General features: G+C 33.0%; 1 protein-coding gene across 3 annotated transcripts; it reads left to right on the top strand.

Annotated features, from left to right (window-relative positions):
- The first annotated feature begins 4,424 nt into the window (after nt 1-4,424).
- Nucleotides 4,425-17,037, top strand: LOC146536437 (uncharacterized). 3 transcript variants are annotated; one of them, XM_085190234.1, is made up of 13 exons: nt 4,425-4,670; nt 7,351-7,458; nt 9,234-9,398; nt 10,698-10,865; nt 11,112-11,300; nt 11,882-12,085; nt 12,629-12,750; nt 13,321-13,407; nt 14,486-14,682; nt 15,187-15,300; nt 15,530-15,651; nt 15,867-16,007; nt 16,638-17,037. In XM_085190234.1, exons 2-13 carry the CDS (start codon nt 7,431-7,433, stop codon nt 16,814-16,816), a joined length of 1,716 nt encoding a protein of 571 aa, XP_085046360.1. In that variant the 5' UTR covers nt 4,425-4,670; nt 7,351-7,430; the 3' UTR covers nt 16,817-17,037. The 3 variants fall into 3 exon arrangements, with proteins under 3 accessions (XP_085046360.1, XP_085046361.1, XP_085046362.1); XM_085190235.1 differs by lacking the exon at nt 4,425-4,670 and adding an exon at nt 6,917-7,039; XM_085190236.1 differs by lacking the exon at nt 4,425-4,670 and having other exon boundaries at nt 9,238-9,398.
- Nucleotides 17,038-17,674: the final 637 nt, after the last annotated feature.

The raw sequence follows: 17,674 nt of genomic DNA, 5'->3' as shown, positions 1-17,674 counted from the left end.
GATGTTGTTAATTATTCTATTAAAATATACTAGACAGTAAGATAAAGCGGGTTGTGGATTCGATTCCCACTCGAGATAAAATAAAATAGGAAATAAAATATTTTCATTTTCTAGCTCTGGTAGCACAGCGGTCCACCAATCAACACGCAATGCTAGAGGAATTCGGCAGAAAGTGGCGGACAAATGTATATTTTGCCTCTGCTTTCCTACTAATTGCAGGATGTAGCGTTAAGCTAAAAAAAAATCCTTAAATAATAAATTAGCAGTTGCAGCTTTTCATCGTTCACCAGATCAAATCAAATCAAATCAAATTTTAAAATCCATATGCCCCACCATTTTATTAGTTCTTGTATGCTTTATAACTGATCATGCTCCTATATTTTTATCTACGGCTATTAAGCCCCAAGCTACCAGATATAAACACACGATTACAATAATAAAAATGATATCTCTATCATAGAAGATATTAGAGCGCTGACTTTTCTCTTATTCTATGTAGTTAAACGACTACTTTTAAAAACGACGACGTAGTAATTTCACACGATTTACTTTGTATTGTTTACTTTGTATGATCCGTCACGACTGGCCAAAATTTATCACTACGACCATTTGAATCTGAATCATTTCAAAAACAATATAATATAATATAATATTATTATTATTGATAGCATTAGTTCGACGACCAAAGACGTTATTGATTTAATATAGAGATTAATTAATAAATTATCTTTGAAAGTAAAGCTGTAAATTAAAAAAATCGGTTAAGTGCGAGCCGAACTCTTCCTCCTAGGATTCCGTACCAATTTCAGGATTGTAGGTTGTACCTATAGGTAAACGTAATTTTCAATATTCGGATATTTTCTATATTCACTTCCTACCACACACCCACTATTTTAGCTCGATACCTCTACGTGACCTGAAGATCTCGAGACCTGGATTTGACAGACGGACAAAAAAGTGACCCAATAAGGGTTCCGTTTTTACCTTTTGATATACGGAACCTTAGAAAAATAACAATCACTCTTTTATTTTTAGTGTTTGAATATGTTTTGTTGATAATAAAAAGTCGCAACAATGTTAAAATGTCTATTATTGATATATTTTTATCAATGACTTCTGCTGGCCACAATTTATTGACCACATTGTTTCAACGTTCGTATTAACGAAAGTAAGATAATAATAAAAGGAAGATGTACTTATATTTTTCTTTAAAGTCTTATTATTTATAAATAATAATTTGCTTCACTCTTTATCCTTCATTTATATAAAAAATACAGTGTGTGACTGAGTGAGGGCAGGCAGGGAAAACTTCCCCGTTCCCCTTATTCCGCCGAATTTTTTGAGGCATTGCGTGTTACACCCTTTTGCTCCTGGTATAATCCTGGTAAATCTTGGTATAATCTTGATAAATAATACATATATAATTTATATACATAAAATTATATATATACTATATAGCAGTTTAAGAGGCCGTAGAGTTTATTACGTATTGTTACTGGTTCTTTTACAATTGTTTATTTTGAATCAGAGATGAACAAGTGCTACTGCCGTTCATTCCTATCTTACAAAAGTTGAATCATCAAATTATCAGCAATATTAGAAACAAAATAAGATTAAGAAATAATCATAATAGCAAACAACAAAGGATCAACTAAAAGTATACATATACTCGTATACGTAAATATCTAGATAATGAACTTCAATGATAACTCATAGAGTAATTGAACAATATGTGCACCAATATGCACAGCGAACACTATTGTTGTTTTAATTCAATTCTTATGTAACGGTTACGAGTTCAAACCTCAGAATTTTTAGGGTAAGTAACCATCAGAGGGTAAAAACGCATCTCTTATAAAATCTCTGTGGTCTCCGTCTGTCAAGACCATTTACTTCGCGATTGCATGGAGGTATCAATTTTTTTTCAAATTTGAGAAAAATGCTGTTAGCCCTATTGGCTTTTACAGCGGCTCCGACTGGATTAGGGAAGAGGGTACTCTGTCCCTGAAAAAATGCAAGCACTCTGTGACTGCCTGTGAGGAAAGGAGGTATATAGGTAAGTTGAAATTAAAATTAATATTTAGATTAAGAATACCTTGGAACACAGATAAAATTAATCTTCTGAGTAAACACAATAAAAAATACGAGTCTTAATTAATTGTTTTTGCTGAATTCTATATGAAATTTGCCGCATAATCGAAAGTACATGGTTATTCTCTCAACCTTGGACTGATTTTACTATCACAATTAGTAATTTTATTTCAATAATCATGGATAGAAAAAATATTTCTATAATAAAATGTATGCACTTGAGGTCGTCGTGACGCAGTGGCACAAGGGTGTGACTGTAACACGACGGTTGTGGATTCGATTCATTGGTATCTATCATCATTAATTTTTCACAATCCTGTCATACCCCTTGTCCAATTCTACAAAAGCCCACAAAAACTTTTTGGGTTACAGCCAAGATTTTTTCCGAGATAATGTGGAAAGAAAAGATCTAATCCGGGCGGATGGATTAGATCTTTTCGTTCAAATGCAAAGGCTGCTTAGCTACGACGTAGCGGGACGTCCCGCCAAAATCGGGGCAACGTTGAGTAGTATCCTACCCCCCTAATATAAAGATATTCTTTTGACTCCCGAAAACAAGGACATAACTTTCTTAAATTGTAAACACCAAACTAAATATATCTGGTGAGATCTGTTCACGGTCTGTTCCGGTTATCCGGTTAAATAGATTCATTTAAAATGTGAGACTTAATAAGAAACATTCAGTTTGTAATTTACAAATGCGAGATGAATCACACGTAAAATATTAAGATGAAATTCTATTTATCTTGCCATGCTTGGTTCAAGTTCATGAATCATCTTCCCTATATAATCTAGGACTTAAATATAATATTATAGCTACAATTGATTTGTTGAGTCTCTTCATCACCAAAGTGACGAAAGCTTAAATATTCTTCCATCTCCGAAGGGCGTACCTTAGGTGGGACAAATAGCTATTTGTTTTTTCAGAAGTTAAAAACGGAAAGGTTTTAAGATCTCTTTATTGTGAGTTTGTCCGTATCTCAAGAGGATTTATCTTGAGCACAAGAGGAAGTAGTCTGTCAAGTAATCAAAAAATATTATAATCAAAAATATATTTATCCGACAAAATATACAGTGTCATAGAAAAAGAGCGATAGACATATGATAGGAACGAGAAATAAAGATAAGCTTGTTGCACCAAGTTTCCGCTTCAAAAAAGTTAATAAATCTTTTATGGGTCTGAGTATACGTGTGTATAATAAAATTCCACAGTGTATTCTAAGTGTGCCACTAATTTAATTTAAAGTATCTGTTAAAAAATTCTAAGAAGTAATGCTTATTACACTGTTCAATAATATTTAAAGGCAGTGGCGTAGCTAGGGTATTTGCTGCCCGGTGCGGCTTAGGGGACTTGATGCCCTTTAAAACGGTCTAAGGTCTAAAAAAAAAAACAAAGTGATCCTCGACTTTGATGCCCCTTTCCTTTTGATGCCCGGTGCTCGCACCCCCCTAGCTACGCCACTGTTTAAAGGATACACATGTATGGACTCAACGTCTTTTGAATTTCATGCAGGATAGCTACCAGTTCATGTAATAAATAAATTATACTATTGACATTGAAAAGCGCAACTGTTGAGTTTCTCGCCGGCTCTTCTCAGCAGAACTGTCTTACGTACCGGTGGTAGCTTTTTTGTTTATATGTTTATACATTCGACTATTTAAAAGTGCTTATAATAGTTTATTTTGAATTTGAATTTGAAATACTGTAAAAAAAATATATGAGTATGCATCGATTTTGCTCCAAGTGGCGACGAATGCGGCGTTGGGGACCGCCACCCAACACGCTATCCTTCGTCGGAACGGCGGGAGGTGGAGGACGGAGCTACAAATACGTGGAATGTAAAAGGAGGGATAGAAAAAAAGATAAATGAATTACTAGATGTGATGTATGATAGAGATTTGGATGTCTTAAGCCAGTTAACTTGGATAAATAGTTTTGAAGCCTCGGTGTTTTTTTTTTGTTTTAGCTGCTCACTGTATTTCACACATAGGAAGTTGTAAGGATCTATAATAATATAATAATAAAATATAATTTATTCATAAACAAAATTACAAAAAAACAAGCGTTCCTCATTAAGACACTTCCTTTTCCGAATTTCCACCGAATTCTGGAGGCATTACGCGTGTGAGTGGCAGTACTTAACGCTGAACTTTTTTATTATCAGGGCGACTAATTAAAAATAATAAATATTCTGTTAATCGAGTCGGAATCGAACCCCGTCGCGTTTACTGCTGCCTGGCTTATTGTTTGTATTAACTTAAATCAACACTGTTATCAAAAGTAAGCGCGTATTCTACACATATCTATTTTTATGTATAAAACGTGGTACTCACACTTCCTATAGTCAGTTTCACAAAGACACTTGCTTTTTGCACATGCAAAAATATTTTAATAGTATTAATAATAAAGTAAAATATAGAGCCATGTACAAACGAATTGAATTGCCCTGAAGATATTTTTATGTGGAAATATTTTTGTGTGGAAAATTATATTTTTTTAAATATTTGTTAAATTAAAGAGAAAAAAATATACGCAGTGGTTACGGTTTTCACAATATTCATCGTGCCGAGGCCTGATGGTGACGTATATAATATGTTAAATAGTCTTTATAGAGAAAAAATCGATAAACTGTAACATTTCTTATTTATAACAAGTATAACTAATGACAACAAAGTACTATTATCAAAATTAAATTCAATATTATTCACACAATTCTATTTTTTTTTAATATTGTTCACAACACTCCTGAGTGAATGTGACTATCATAAACTAAATTTCATTGAAATGTCAATATTTACATATAGTGATTAATAGTTATATATCGTGTATTATAACTTTTTGCCTCTAGTCCAATTTTAACACTTTTTTCGTTTTTTACCTACAATTTCATAAAATTTATTTTATTTTAAGTTTTTGAATGTATGGATCATCTAAAATTCTAAATTAAAATTGAATAGAGAAGCTTTATTAAAATATACCTATGCCTGCCTCGAAAAATTCGGTGGAAAGTGGGGAACGGAGTGTTTTAATTTTAACACTAGTTTCCAATGTGCCTACCCCGCTGTGTACGGGATGCAGCGCGTCAATGTCAATTTGATTTTTTTAATAATTATATTAAAACTATGTCTATTTGTTCTCTTAGCAAATATAATAGTACCTATATTTTTCTCTTCACAAATATAGTAATACCTCTATACACCTACCCCCGATTTACACGGTACTTTTTTTACACGTTTTCGCTTTTACACGGTTTTACAAAAAAAATTTTTTTTTTGTTTTTATCGCACTCTACAAAATGATTTAATTTTCCATATTCGTAAATTACAAGTAAGTCCATAATTTAGATTATTACAAATTAATGGCTGTGATTAAAGTAAAATTTAGAGGGAGAAATGGGCGAAATTTTGGAGAGAAATTATGGTAGTTTACTAAATAGGTTTAATTAAAATAAAAAAAATACAACATTTTAATTTGAATAAAAATTAATTATTAAACTTTTGTTAAACAGTTTGGTCATGGTGAATTAAAACAACTGCGTAATCTAAAAATATTGAAAAAGCACAACTTTTAAATAGCAAAATTATGCATTTTCTGCAAGCTTTTCGATTTACACGGTTTTGACTTGAAAATTTTTAATTTTCGATTTACACGTTTTTCTCAGGAACGTATCTACCGTGTAAATCGGGGATAGGTGTATTTGTTTTTTTTTCCTCTATATTTGTCCTCAAAACCTAAAAAACTCAAAATTGGTGCTAGCAGTAATATACGTACCTAAAATATTTCAGAATTTAAAGGCGATGACTCATACATAAATATATGTGATGATTCAATACTAAAAAAAAATATCTCCATTGCACGGATGACCACTTGAGATGCTTATATTTGTTTATATTCACGTGTCTTTCGGTTTCGGTAATGTGATCAAATTTTATCATGACAATCTTATCGTCAACTGACATCATACTACTTGTGTATGTATCTGCAGGATCATAGCTCCCAAACGGATAAAGTGATTATAATTTAGCTTATTTTACTAAGGGTCGTTCAACTACAGATGCTGGTATAGGTCTTATAAACAATATATATGAGCCTTGGGAGGGATCGCAGGATGCTCTTGGCATATTCTGTGATTTCTTTGGCCTAATCACATGATACGCCAATGTTCACGGCTCTTTTTAACTAGATACGTTAAATCATTTATATCTATTAAAAAGAGAAAAGGACCAGAACAGATCCTTGTGGGACCCCCATGAATTTACTGAACCAGGAAATTTCTTGCCATTCACATCAACCCTCTGAACTCAGTCAGCTAAATAATAGATCAGAAGATTGAATGCATGCCGTAGTGGTGTAGTTTCATGACCAATATTGAGTGTTGTACGTAATCAAAAGGCTTTGGTTTATAGCGCATAAGATTATGTGAACTAAAATGCAGTAATATTTGATTTAAAATATTTTACTTTAAAAATTATACTAAACGAGGGTAGTATAGAAACTAGTCGAAAATTAGTGGGATCAGATGTATCTACTATCCAATTTAAATATAGGTATGACTTTAATTCATTAACTCAGGAAACAAGTCATATTAGAACACTATAATTTACACTTTAATTAAAATATTATTTAACTAGCGACCTAAACGCGGCGTCGCCCGCTTAAACTAGTGTAGTAGTCTAGACTGTACTCGTGTACAATCAAATTATTAGTAAATTGTATAAGAGCTAACTCTCCATACCATTATCTATGATTATATGTTATCAACAAGTGGTCACTTTTCACTTGTTAACGTAATCTTCACTTTTAAATGACGAAGGTTATAATTTAATTTTAATTCTTCGTGTGCCACCCAGGTAGATTTGAATTAGTTTTTGTGTTATCCGTCTTCAAAACCGACTGACCCATTCAACTGAGAGATTAAGAGCTGTCAGTGAATCAGAATAAAGAAATGTAATTCTAATTTAGGAGTGGCAAATACTTTAGATTTTTCCTCGTTAGATATAAATATCTGTTAAAGCAAAACGTTCACTACCTTTCCTTTAACTTTTCTCTACAAAACTATCTTCTAAACACATGGTAGCTACGAGTATAATATGTTTAGTTGACGATTCCGAAGTGCCTTTAAGTTAAGGGCTGTCGTGGTGCACAGAACCCTGGTGCAGAATGCCCGCCATCTTTTCTCAAGCCCAAATGAATAGACTATATATAGGTAATCGTTATATACCTAAACAAATATCTACATATTATTTTTTTTATTACAGGCTCAATCAATTAGTGGGTGTAACAAATGAACAATTATCAGCAAAGTTGAAGTTTACTTAGTTTTTTTATTCCTGACAAGATGATTAAACGGTGGGATTGCACTAACGGTAAAATATATTTATTAAAGTTATAGGTCTTAAGTAATTTAAGTTTTTTATCTATACTAATATAATAAAGCGGAAGAGTTTGTTTGTTTGTTTGTTTGTTTGTTTGTTTGAACGCTAAGATCTCTGGATCTACTGGTCCGATTTTCATTGTTTTTGTTTTGTATGAAAGCTGCATTCTTCAGAAGTGCTATAGGCTATATAACATTACATTACACATATATACTAATATATTTTAAAGTACTTTCAAATTTGACATGCAATTTATTCTGCCATGTTAATAACAACCGTCGCGTCGCTACGCAACCGTTACCGCGACATTTTGATATTCATCCTTATGAAAATAAATATAAGAGTCACTTTTATCATTTCATCTTGATGGAAATTATAGTTTACTGTATAACATTCTGATAAATAATTAAGGAGATGTCACTGATTCCAAATGACCTAACCTACGGGCGGCACAGTATGACCGACGCGAACGGGCAGATGACGTTGACGGTTTTATAAATTTTTATACATTTTCGAACTATTGTAAATGTTTATGTAATTATTTGCTGTTTATAATTAATTTAAGCTACACTTTGGTTCTCTTCTTATTTTATTTGATATTGCCCGCTAAAATTATCCTGCTTAATAGAGAGAAATGTTTAGTTATTTCGTAGAGTCGATATCTATGTACGCACGCAAGGAAAACTTTAGGTACTTTTTCTAATATTAAGAATATCTATCCTTTAGTTACTTTTAATCCTTTTGTTGGTTAATTTCAATAACTCAGATATTTTTTTCTAATAATGTGTATCTACTTATTATCCTTTTTGATTGTTTAAGCTTAAATTTTCTTACTAATTCTATTGAAAATTGAAAATAATTTAATAAATATTCTTATAGTTGAAGCAGGCGTAGCCGCGTCCGGGTCCACTAGTACTAATATAATAAAGCGGAAGAGTTTGTTTGTTTGTTTGTTTGAACGCTAAGATCTCTGGATCTACTGGATCGATTTACTTTGTTTTTGTTTTGTATGAAAGCTGCATTCTTCAGAAGTGCTATAGGCTATATAACATTACATAGCACATATATACTAATAAATTAAAATACTTTCTAATTTGACATGCAATTTATTCTGCCATGTTAATAACAACCGTCGTTGCTACGCGACCGCGTTCGTTACCGCGTCATTTTGATATTCATCCTTATGAAAATAAATATAATAGTCACTTTTAGCATTTCATCTAGATTGAAATTATATTTCTATAGAAATTATATTCTTATATTTCAAGCAGGCGTAGCCGCGTCCGGGTCCGCTAGTGCATTTATATATTTTTTACTACCACCAGTTGCCCCGCATAGCAGAGTAGATAGAGGGAACCTAGTGTAAGCTGTTTAGTTTTCTGTCCAGTTTTCGGGACATTTCGAAAATTGCGGAACTCAACGCCGCACTTTGGCCACATAAAAACAAAACAATTTAATTATACGGGAGATTCACACTATAATGCCAATAGTACGATTCGTTCTCTGTCCGATCTTAATCTGATAAAAGTTATGAGAAACAGTGAGACTATTCTAATTACAGGTCCAGTCAAGTTCCAGTCCATTCACACATATAATATTTTTCACACAAGCATATGATATGATGAGATATGACTAAGAACTAGACCGGCACTATAGGGTCCACTCTACAGAGCTGATCACCGTTCGTTCTCTTTCCGTAATCATCTCTTGCACAGGAAGAGAAATAATTTGAAATTGTAACGTTGATTTATGTAATTTTTTTCCAGCCAGACAAAAGGTATTGTCATGGTTCAATAAGAAGACGTTTAAACCCGAAAGTTTGCGAGGCATGTTGATGGGCTTCATTTTAGGAACTACATTAGGAGAGGTCTGCGTCTACAAATTAGTTAAGCAGGACATAGAAGTTGGTGAACTACCGACTTATACTACAGGTATGTTTTATTTCTTTTTCATCTTCACGCTGTATCCCGCACGAAGGGTAGGCAGAGGGAGCCTAGTGTTAAGACTCTCCGCTCCACACTATCCGCCGAATTCTGAAGGTATTGCGTGTTGAGTGGCGGAACTCAACGCCGCACCTTGAAACCAATAAATAAATGAAATTATAAAATATTTCATTATATCCAGTAGTAATCGAGCCCACTACTTGCCGTGCTTATTCATGGGGATTGATTACTTTTTTTCCTTCGCTTTAATAACAAGACAGAGTGTGGCGTTGTATTTCCGTTACTCTACACATAATGTCACGATCTAGGTGAATTATGATGAAAATATATAGGAGTGTCTTAATACTAGGTTCCTCTGCCAATCCTACTATATGCGGGATGTAGGATGAAGGAAAAAATATCTTTTACTAGCATCACATTTTGTCACTGTGTCAAAATTCTCTCCATTCTCTTTCTACTTATATGAATTAATATATCGTAAATATTGTTCACACGCTCTAGTTTGCAGCTAGAGATTACTTCTAATTCAGTAATAACGGGATATTATTCAGAATTACTTAATGAACTGTTTTAACACTTTTTAACTGAAAGATTTTTTAGTTTATGTAGGTACGAGTATGTATGGGTGGAAACCTGTGTAAATTTAGAAATTAAATCAAAAAAATATTAATAAAAAAATGTCTATTGTGCAATATTTAGCATCGCAAATCTTGTAAACACAACTGTGTATATTCTTGAAAGTAACAAGAACCTCGAATGGTCTATGGACATATGTCTAAAGAAATCATTAAAACGTTTTTAAATAATTATCTATTGCGAAAACATCATTTATCATCTTAAATATATAAAAAATATATAAATAAAAAGTTCTTATCCTCTGTATCTTAACAATAGATCCTGCCTGATTACTCCCTGTTCCTAATGTCTGAGAGAGATAGAGTTCATCGAGAGAGATTGACTGGAAGAAATCTGTATTAGAGATAATTTTACCGCTTGCTAACATTTTTTTTTTTGTATTTATTACTTTTACAAAAAGCAATAAACAGTATTATAAGTCAGTTTTCTTGCGTCACTCTGTATACTGCACATAGCACGCTATGCAGGGGGAACTAGGAATCTAGTGTTAAGACACTTCGTTCTCGCTTTCCGTGCTTACCTCATTACCAGAGCGAGACAATTAAATTATTAAATATTCCAATTCCTCGAGTTGGAACTGAACCCACACCCACACTACGACTTGCCTGAATGTATTATTAAATAAAAATCTGTTATTTAATACATTTTCAGATATACTAATCTTAGCGTTGTCAGTGTTTGAAGCTCTTATTGCTCCTTTTGTCGCCTGGTGGGGTTTTCGAAGAAGAAGATCAACGCTCCTCAGTTATACATCGGTTGCTTTGTTCTGTTGCTTGTCCTGGTTCTTCATGCCAAACGTGGATGGGAAAAAGGAATCTAGTAAGTTCAAAATGATTGTTTCTGTTAAAAAATTAAGAATTAAAATTTAATATAATTTGTATAATGTATTTTTTTTTGTTTTTATGTTAATTATTTTATAATTTTATGTAATATGATTTACTTATTGAGTAGAGAACGGAAACGGAATGTCTTAACATTCCGCCTACCCTAGGCGGTTAGGTTTTCTCTGCCTACCCTACTATGTGCGGGATGATGATGATGATGCTCAATATATATATATTTCAGAATTCTGCAACCTTACAAATGAAAGCACCATCGGAATCGGATATGAGGGAGTGACCGTCCGTTCAGCGACCCGTCTTGTGATGCTGATCTGTACGTCGGTGTTCTTCATTATATCCCGTGTAGGGTGTTGGAGTCACGGAGTTGCTTATAGCGACGAATATGCACCTTCGAAAACAAGCTTACACTATGGTAGGCATATGTTTTAAGTTATATTTTAGGGCTTGAATTTTATCCTGAGGAAACATTTGGCTAGGTTTTTGAAGACTGAGTGAGTCAGTTACAAAAATGCTAATTTTTAAACATTAATATGTCAATAATGGTTTGGTATTAATATGTCAATAATGGTTTTTTGAAGGGCTTAAAGATAGCTTGAAATGATTCGTGTAAAATACACAAGTGCTGCTCTTTTCTTCGCTGGACACTCTTGTGCGTTTCTTGATATATTTTTATTTTTTTAATGTTAATCCACACTGAAAAAAAATCTTTTAATATTGCACATTTCTAAAAATCTCTCCCTAAAGAAGTGCTGTAAATAATAATGCTGCTAATAACATAAATAAGCTGTAATAATCGTATTTAAACTCTTCGTCGTAGCTCAATAGAAACGTAGGACTGAATGGGCTAGAGTGCTTGGACAGTATCAAAGAGGAGGTTCAAGTGCCGCAACGTTCAATTTTTGTATACGTTTTTCATAATAAAATGTACTTATATTAACCTAAAAAAAAAAATAAACGTCCTTATCCTAATTCTTCCTTTTTTAACTTCTACAGGTATAATTCTTTTGTCTAGAATAATTCCACTGGTAATTGGTGAAAGACTGTTGACTACAACGGTGGAGAAGAATTTAACGCTACAGATCTCAATTTTTGTGCTAGGATTCCTTCTGAATACTGTACAACTATTTTTCATTGTTCCTAAATATACACCAGAAGTTGATGGAGAACAAAAATGTGCTTTACCAAACGAGAATAGAAGTAAGTATTTATGGCATAATAATAAACTAGAATAATCGTTTGATAGTTTTTAAAAGGAAGCAATTATTATGCTTTTTATCTACATTAAAAATGTTCCAATCTTTTCTTAAAAGAATATCTACTTATTTTTGAAACTAAATATATTGAATTGTAATGTCAATGAAGCAGCACACCGTTCCAGTTTTGGTTCTTTGAAGATATTAAACTTTTTTTTATGACGTTATGTCTGATTGAAATATAATTTTCTTTTATAGCAGGTTAGCCAGAGGGAACTTGAGAAACTAGCCAAGACACTCCGCTCCCATCAAGACCCAATTTCGTTCCCTACTTTCTGCCGAATTCTCAAGGCATTGCGTGTTGAGTTGATCGAGGAAATGAAAATATTAAATGTTTCATTACCTCGAGTGGGAATCGAACTCACAACCGTCGCGTTTACAGTCGAACGCTGCGCCATATTTGTCTTGATGAAAATTGTAATCATAAGTATCGGTTGGAGGTATTTGATATACTTAATATAATTATTCAAAATCCATATTTTTGCAGGTTTTCTGTTAAGCGTTGGAAGAGTAATATATAATTCAGTAGCGATGTCACAGATGTTTGCCATGGGACTCTTGGCGGCTGCGTTGTGGGGATATGGATATAACGAAATAAATATCATTATGGTGAGGTGTCATACTTTTGAATGTTTATGTTTAACGTTACCTGTAAGTGATCACTATTAGTAATAGATCGTATTTACTTACCTACTACAAAAAAGTTGGGTTCCGTATCCCAAAAGGTAGGAACGGAACCCTTTTAGTATCTCTTTCTTATTTGTTTGCCAAGATCCTTTATCTCGAGATCCCTTGGAGGTATCAAGCAGAAATTAGTATCGAATATTTAGATCTATGGTCCCTTGAATAGCAGAAACACCAAGCTCAGTCAACACAATCAAAAGTTACGAGCTTATATGCATAGAATTTGCAGTTATGAAATTTGGTACGAAGTGAGAACCTACAAAAAAAAAAGTGAAAATTTATAGATATTTTACACAAAAAAAAAAACGTTCAAAATTTATATTAGATCCATGTCCTTTTTAGTTTGATTAGAATTATTTCCCTGTTTTAAAAAAGAAATAAATAAAACAAATACTCTGGTTAACAAATACTACGTTGGTTAACATTTTACTGTTTATATTGGAAATGCAGCGATTTATTAAAGAATGTTCAATTGATTGTCGTTTTTTTTTTCAGATAAGGTTCAATATGCTTCGTGAAACGAATGTAACTGTTAATTTTGTCGATTTTTTTCTGTATCAATTTTTGATTGTGACAGTTGTGGTGAGTTGTTTTTTATACATTTCACAGAATCCACACAAATAAATAGATATTGATCATTTAAATTTTAAAACTGGTTTTTAATAATCTTCTATATATATAAAAGGACTTGTCCTCACTGACTGAGGTAAGACGCACGCACAGCCGTAACCGTTGTGCGTAGAAACGTGAAATTTGGACAAATGTTTACTTTCGTAATCTGGACATCCACTAAGAAGGGATTTTGAAAAATTTTTACCCTAAAGGGATAAAATAGGGGCTCAAAGTTTGTATGGAAAAATTCTTAAATCGCCACCGATTCTCATAAAATTTAAAATTTAGATTTTTAAAAGTATTTAATTGAACACGTGTTTCATAGTTTTCTTGAATTCTCCCCCTAAGGGTGCAAATAAGGGGTTGAAAGTTTGTATGGAAAAATTCTTATATCGCCACGGATTTTTATAAAATTTGATATTTAGACTCTTAAAAATACTTAATTGAACATGTGTTTCATGGTTTTCTAGAATTCACCCCCTAACGGTCCAAATAAGGGGTTGAAAGTTTGTATGGAAAAATCTTTAAATCGCCACCGATTTTTATAAAATTTGAAATTTAGACTCTTAAAAATATTTCATTGAACACATGTTTCATGGGTTATTAGAATTCACCCTTAAATACACAAGCGAAGCTGCGCGCGTCCGCTAGTATATTTATAAATATATATTTGACAACAGATCAAATTAAAAATTAGGGAAATTTTAACTCTGCCTAACTGACTTAATTTAGAAGATTCTTTCTCTAGTCTGCTGCTAAAAGACATATCAATTTAATTAAAATAAATAAATATATATTTTTTTTGTCTCTATTATTATACGAACGATGCGGCATTGACTGACTGTTGCAGGTTCGATTCCTAATGAGGGGCAGGATTTTTGTTTCAATTTCTATATAATAAGATAAAGCGCAGCTTTGAGTTCCAACTCTCAATATGCAATTTCTCGAAAATTGTGCAGAACCTAGGTTTTCTGTTTTTACCCCATTGTATGCATGAAATTTAAAAAGCATATAAGAAGAATTTTTTTAATTTGCCAATTTGTTTTAGTTCGCTGGCATGAAATTCTCAGCACCTATGCTGACAGAGTTTTGCAATTTAAAGGCGATAAAACAAGCTACGATGATGAGTATATTGACATTAATAATGTACATAGTGATAACGACTGTGCCACGTTGTGATAAGGGCGAAGTCGTGGCCCTTGGCAGGAGCTTCTATGGGCAACCTGAATGTAGCTTGGGCTGCAAGTACGTTACCTATTTAAAATATTTAAAATAAAAAAATAAATTAGCTTAGAAGTTTGGAGGGATTGGGTGTTGAGTGGCGGAACTCAAGGAAGTGTCTTAATGGGAGTGGATTGTGTTGACACTGGGTTCCCAAGTTTCTTTTGCATACGCAGCTTTGTGCATCCCTCATAGACAGAGCGTGAAAATATTTTCTAAAAAAATCAGCTTCACACACTGTATCCCGCACACAGCAGGGAGAATCTCGTGTTAAGGACACTCCGTTCCCCACTATCTGCCGAATTTTGGAGACATTGCGTGTTGGGTGGCAGAACTGAACGCCGCGCTTTGCCTCGACACCAGAACGAAGAAATGGAAATATAAACGTAAATAAATATTTTACTTCTTCGAGTGGGGATCGAACCCACAACCGTCGCGTTACACCCCTATGCCGCTGCACCACGATGGCCTCTATATCTTTCATCTTTCTATATGCTTTATTTTTTATATGTTTTAATGTATTTTTAGCTGTAACGAACTTTGGAATAAGTTTCAACCAGTATGCGCTGTGGACGACATGGTCACTTACATATCTCCATGCCAGGCTGGATGCAGGAATGCTGAATCTATAAATGGAATTCTGTAAGTATCTAATTACTGTTTTATAAATAGATTTAACATTTTTATATGGAAGGTACAAGCCCGACATAACACCAAGGGATAAGCCCGGCGTTGAGTCCCTCCTCTCAATACGCATTGTCCCGAAGAATTCGGAGGAGTGTTTTAACACTAGGTTTCCTCTGCATCTCTGCCTCGAGACAAAAAAAGGCTTTTCAAAGCTTTAGTAAAAAAAAATATTATTATATTTCAGCGTGTACTCCAACTGTACTTGTAGTCACGGACGAGTTCTAGATGGCGCTTGCAGCGACGTCGTATGCAAGCCGTCCTATCAGCTTCATTCCATGTTGTTCTTCATTATAGTTACATTTACAAGTAAGTTTTTACCATCATATTACTTTTTCTTCAGACACCTCCCGCAAAAAAAAGCAAAATATATCGATCGTAGAAGAGGCAATTATCTAGATTTAATTCCTAAGAAAGTCCAGGTATTTTTAGATTGCCTTTTTGTAAATATTTAACTTAGGTATATTATTTGACAGTTAAATAAGTTAAATCTTATAATTGATTGTATTTCTTTATATTTACAGTATTGGCTTTCCAAGCTCAAGGCATGCTGCTTCTACGAGTTGTGGATAAGCGGGATAAATCTGTTGTAATGGGGCTGTCGTGGTCGATGGTAGCATTGATTACTTTTGTGTGTGGAAATTTAATTTTCTTTGGGATACGAGGTAATTTTCTTTTTGTAATATTCTTTTATATCCTTGAGAATCTAAGTAGGGTAGTCTTTTTAAGTAATTCGTATATGAATTTTCATTTTCATATTTTTTACGTGATTGCATATTAGTTTCTAATGATTATACTTTCTAATCTATACTAATATAATAAAGCGGAAGAGTTTGTTTGTTTGTTTGAACGCTAAGATCTCTGAATCTACTGGATCGATTTACTTTGTTTTTGTTTTGTATGAAAGCTGCATTCTTCAGAAGTGCTATAGGCTATATAATATTACATTACACATATATACTAATAAATTAAAATACTTTCTAATTTGACATACAATTAATTCTGCCATGTTAATAACAACGCTACGCGACCGCGTTCTTTACCGCGTCATTTTGATATTCATCCTTATGAAAATAAATATAATAGTCACTTTTAGCATTTCATATAGTTTGAAATTATATTTCTATAGAAATTATATTCTTATATTTCAAGCAGGCGTAGCCGCGTCCGGGTCCGCTAGTAGATTATATATGTTATGATAATAAAAGAAATGCAAGAAGTTTTTGTTGATTTTATAGTGTTCATTTGTGTTTATATATTTTATAATAAAAATAACTTCTTTTGTATTTTTTCAGTGGCTACGTGTGGTTGGTTCGAGGCTGGAAGATGTCACTTACACAACCAACTTTTCCCTTATCTCATCGGTGGTACATGTTCCTTTTTAGTATTATTATCTGTAGTAATCAGTATCGGTTCCTGGATTTGTTTACGAGTATCGAGTAAAATTTGTAGCGAACAAAATACACGATTATAAAGTATTCCTATTCTAAAAATCATTATAAGAAAATATTTGACTTTATAAGTCTACACTTACTGATGAAAAAATATTAAAAGATTCAGAAAAAATATTCACGGATTTTTGTGGATATAATTTTTGTATATTCTTTAGAATTAAGTAGAAGTTTTATTTTTTATGGAATGTATTTAAGTAAATGTTAATTGTAAATATACATAAATCAATAAGTTTTTGATAAAGGGTTTTTCATTTTTGATTTGTATCCTACTTTTATATTAAACTAGCGACCCCCTTGCGGCTTCGCCCGCTTTTACTACTGGATTATTCATATAATGTATGTTTGCAAAGCACTTAAGATAATGTGAAAATTAATTAAGCCCTAATGCAACCCGCATTTTCAATAAGGATTTTCCAATTGTTTTACACAGTAAGGATTTTTTATTAGGTACCGTAATTTTAAATCTGTGCTACTAATCTTTTCAAGTACTTATTAAAATATACTTAAATGACTATTTTTAGATAGTTAAATGACTATTTTTAAACGGAAGAAATTATAAACAAAAGCCTACCTACTAATAATAATGCTGAAGAGGGTATTCTGTCCCTGATGAAAAGCAAGCACTACGTGGCTTATTGGAAAATTGGTGGAAAATGAAATAGAATGCATCGGCCGGGAATCGAACCCGGGCCGCCCGCGTGGCAGGCGAGCATTCTACCACTGAACCACCGATGCGTGTAAGGCAGGCGGGCGCGGCAGACGCATTTTTTGATATTGTAACAACTTCTAAAGCACTTATTAAAATGAAAAACAGTAAAAGACAGTTTTGATCTACGTTAAATGGCCAACGTAACTAATATACTTGTTTATATGCTGAG

Source organism: Heliconius melpomene, chromosome 9 (assembly GCF_056956725.1).
Source record: "Heliconius melpomene rosina isolate 202511_hmr_F chromosome 9, ASM5695672v1, whole genome shotgun sequence".
NCBI classification, from domain to species: Eukaryota; Metazoa; Arthropoda; class Insecta; order Lepidoptera; family Nymphalidae; genus Heliconius; species Heliconius melpomene.
This window is presented reverse-complemented; position numbering and strand designations above follow the sequence as displayed.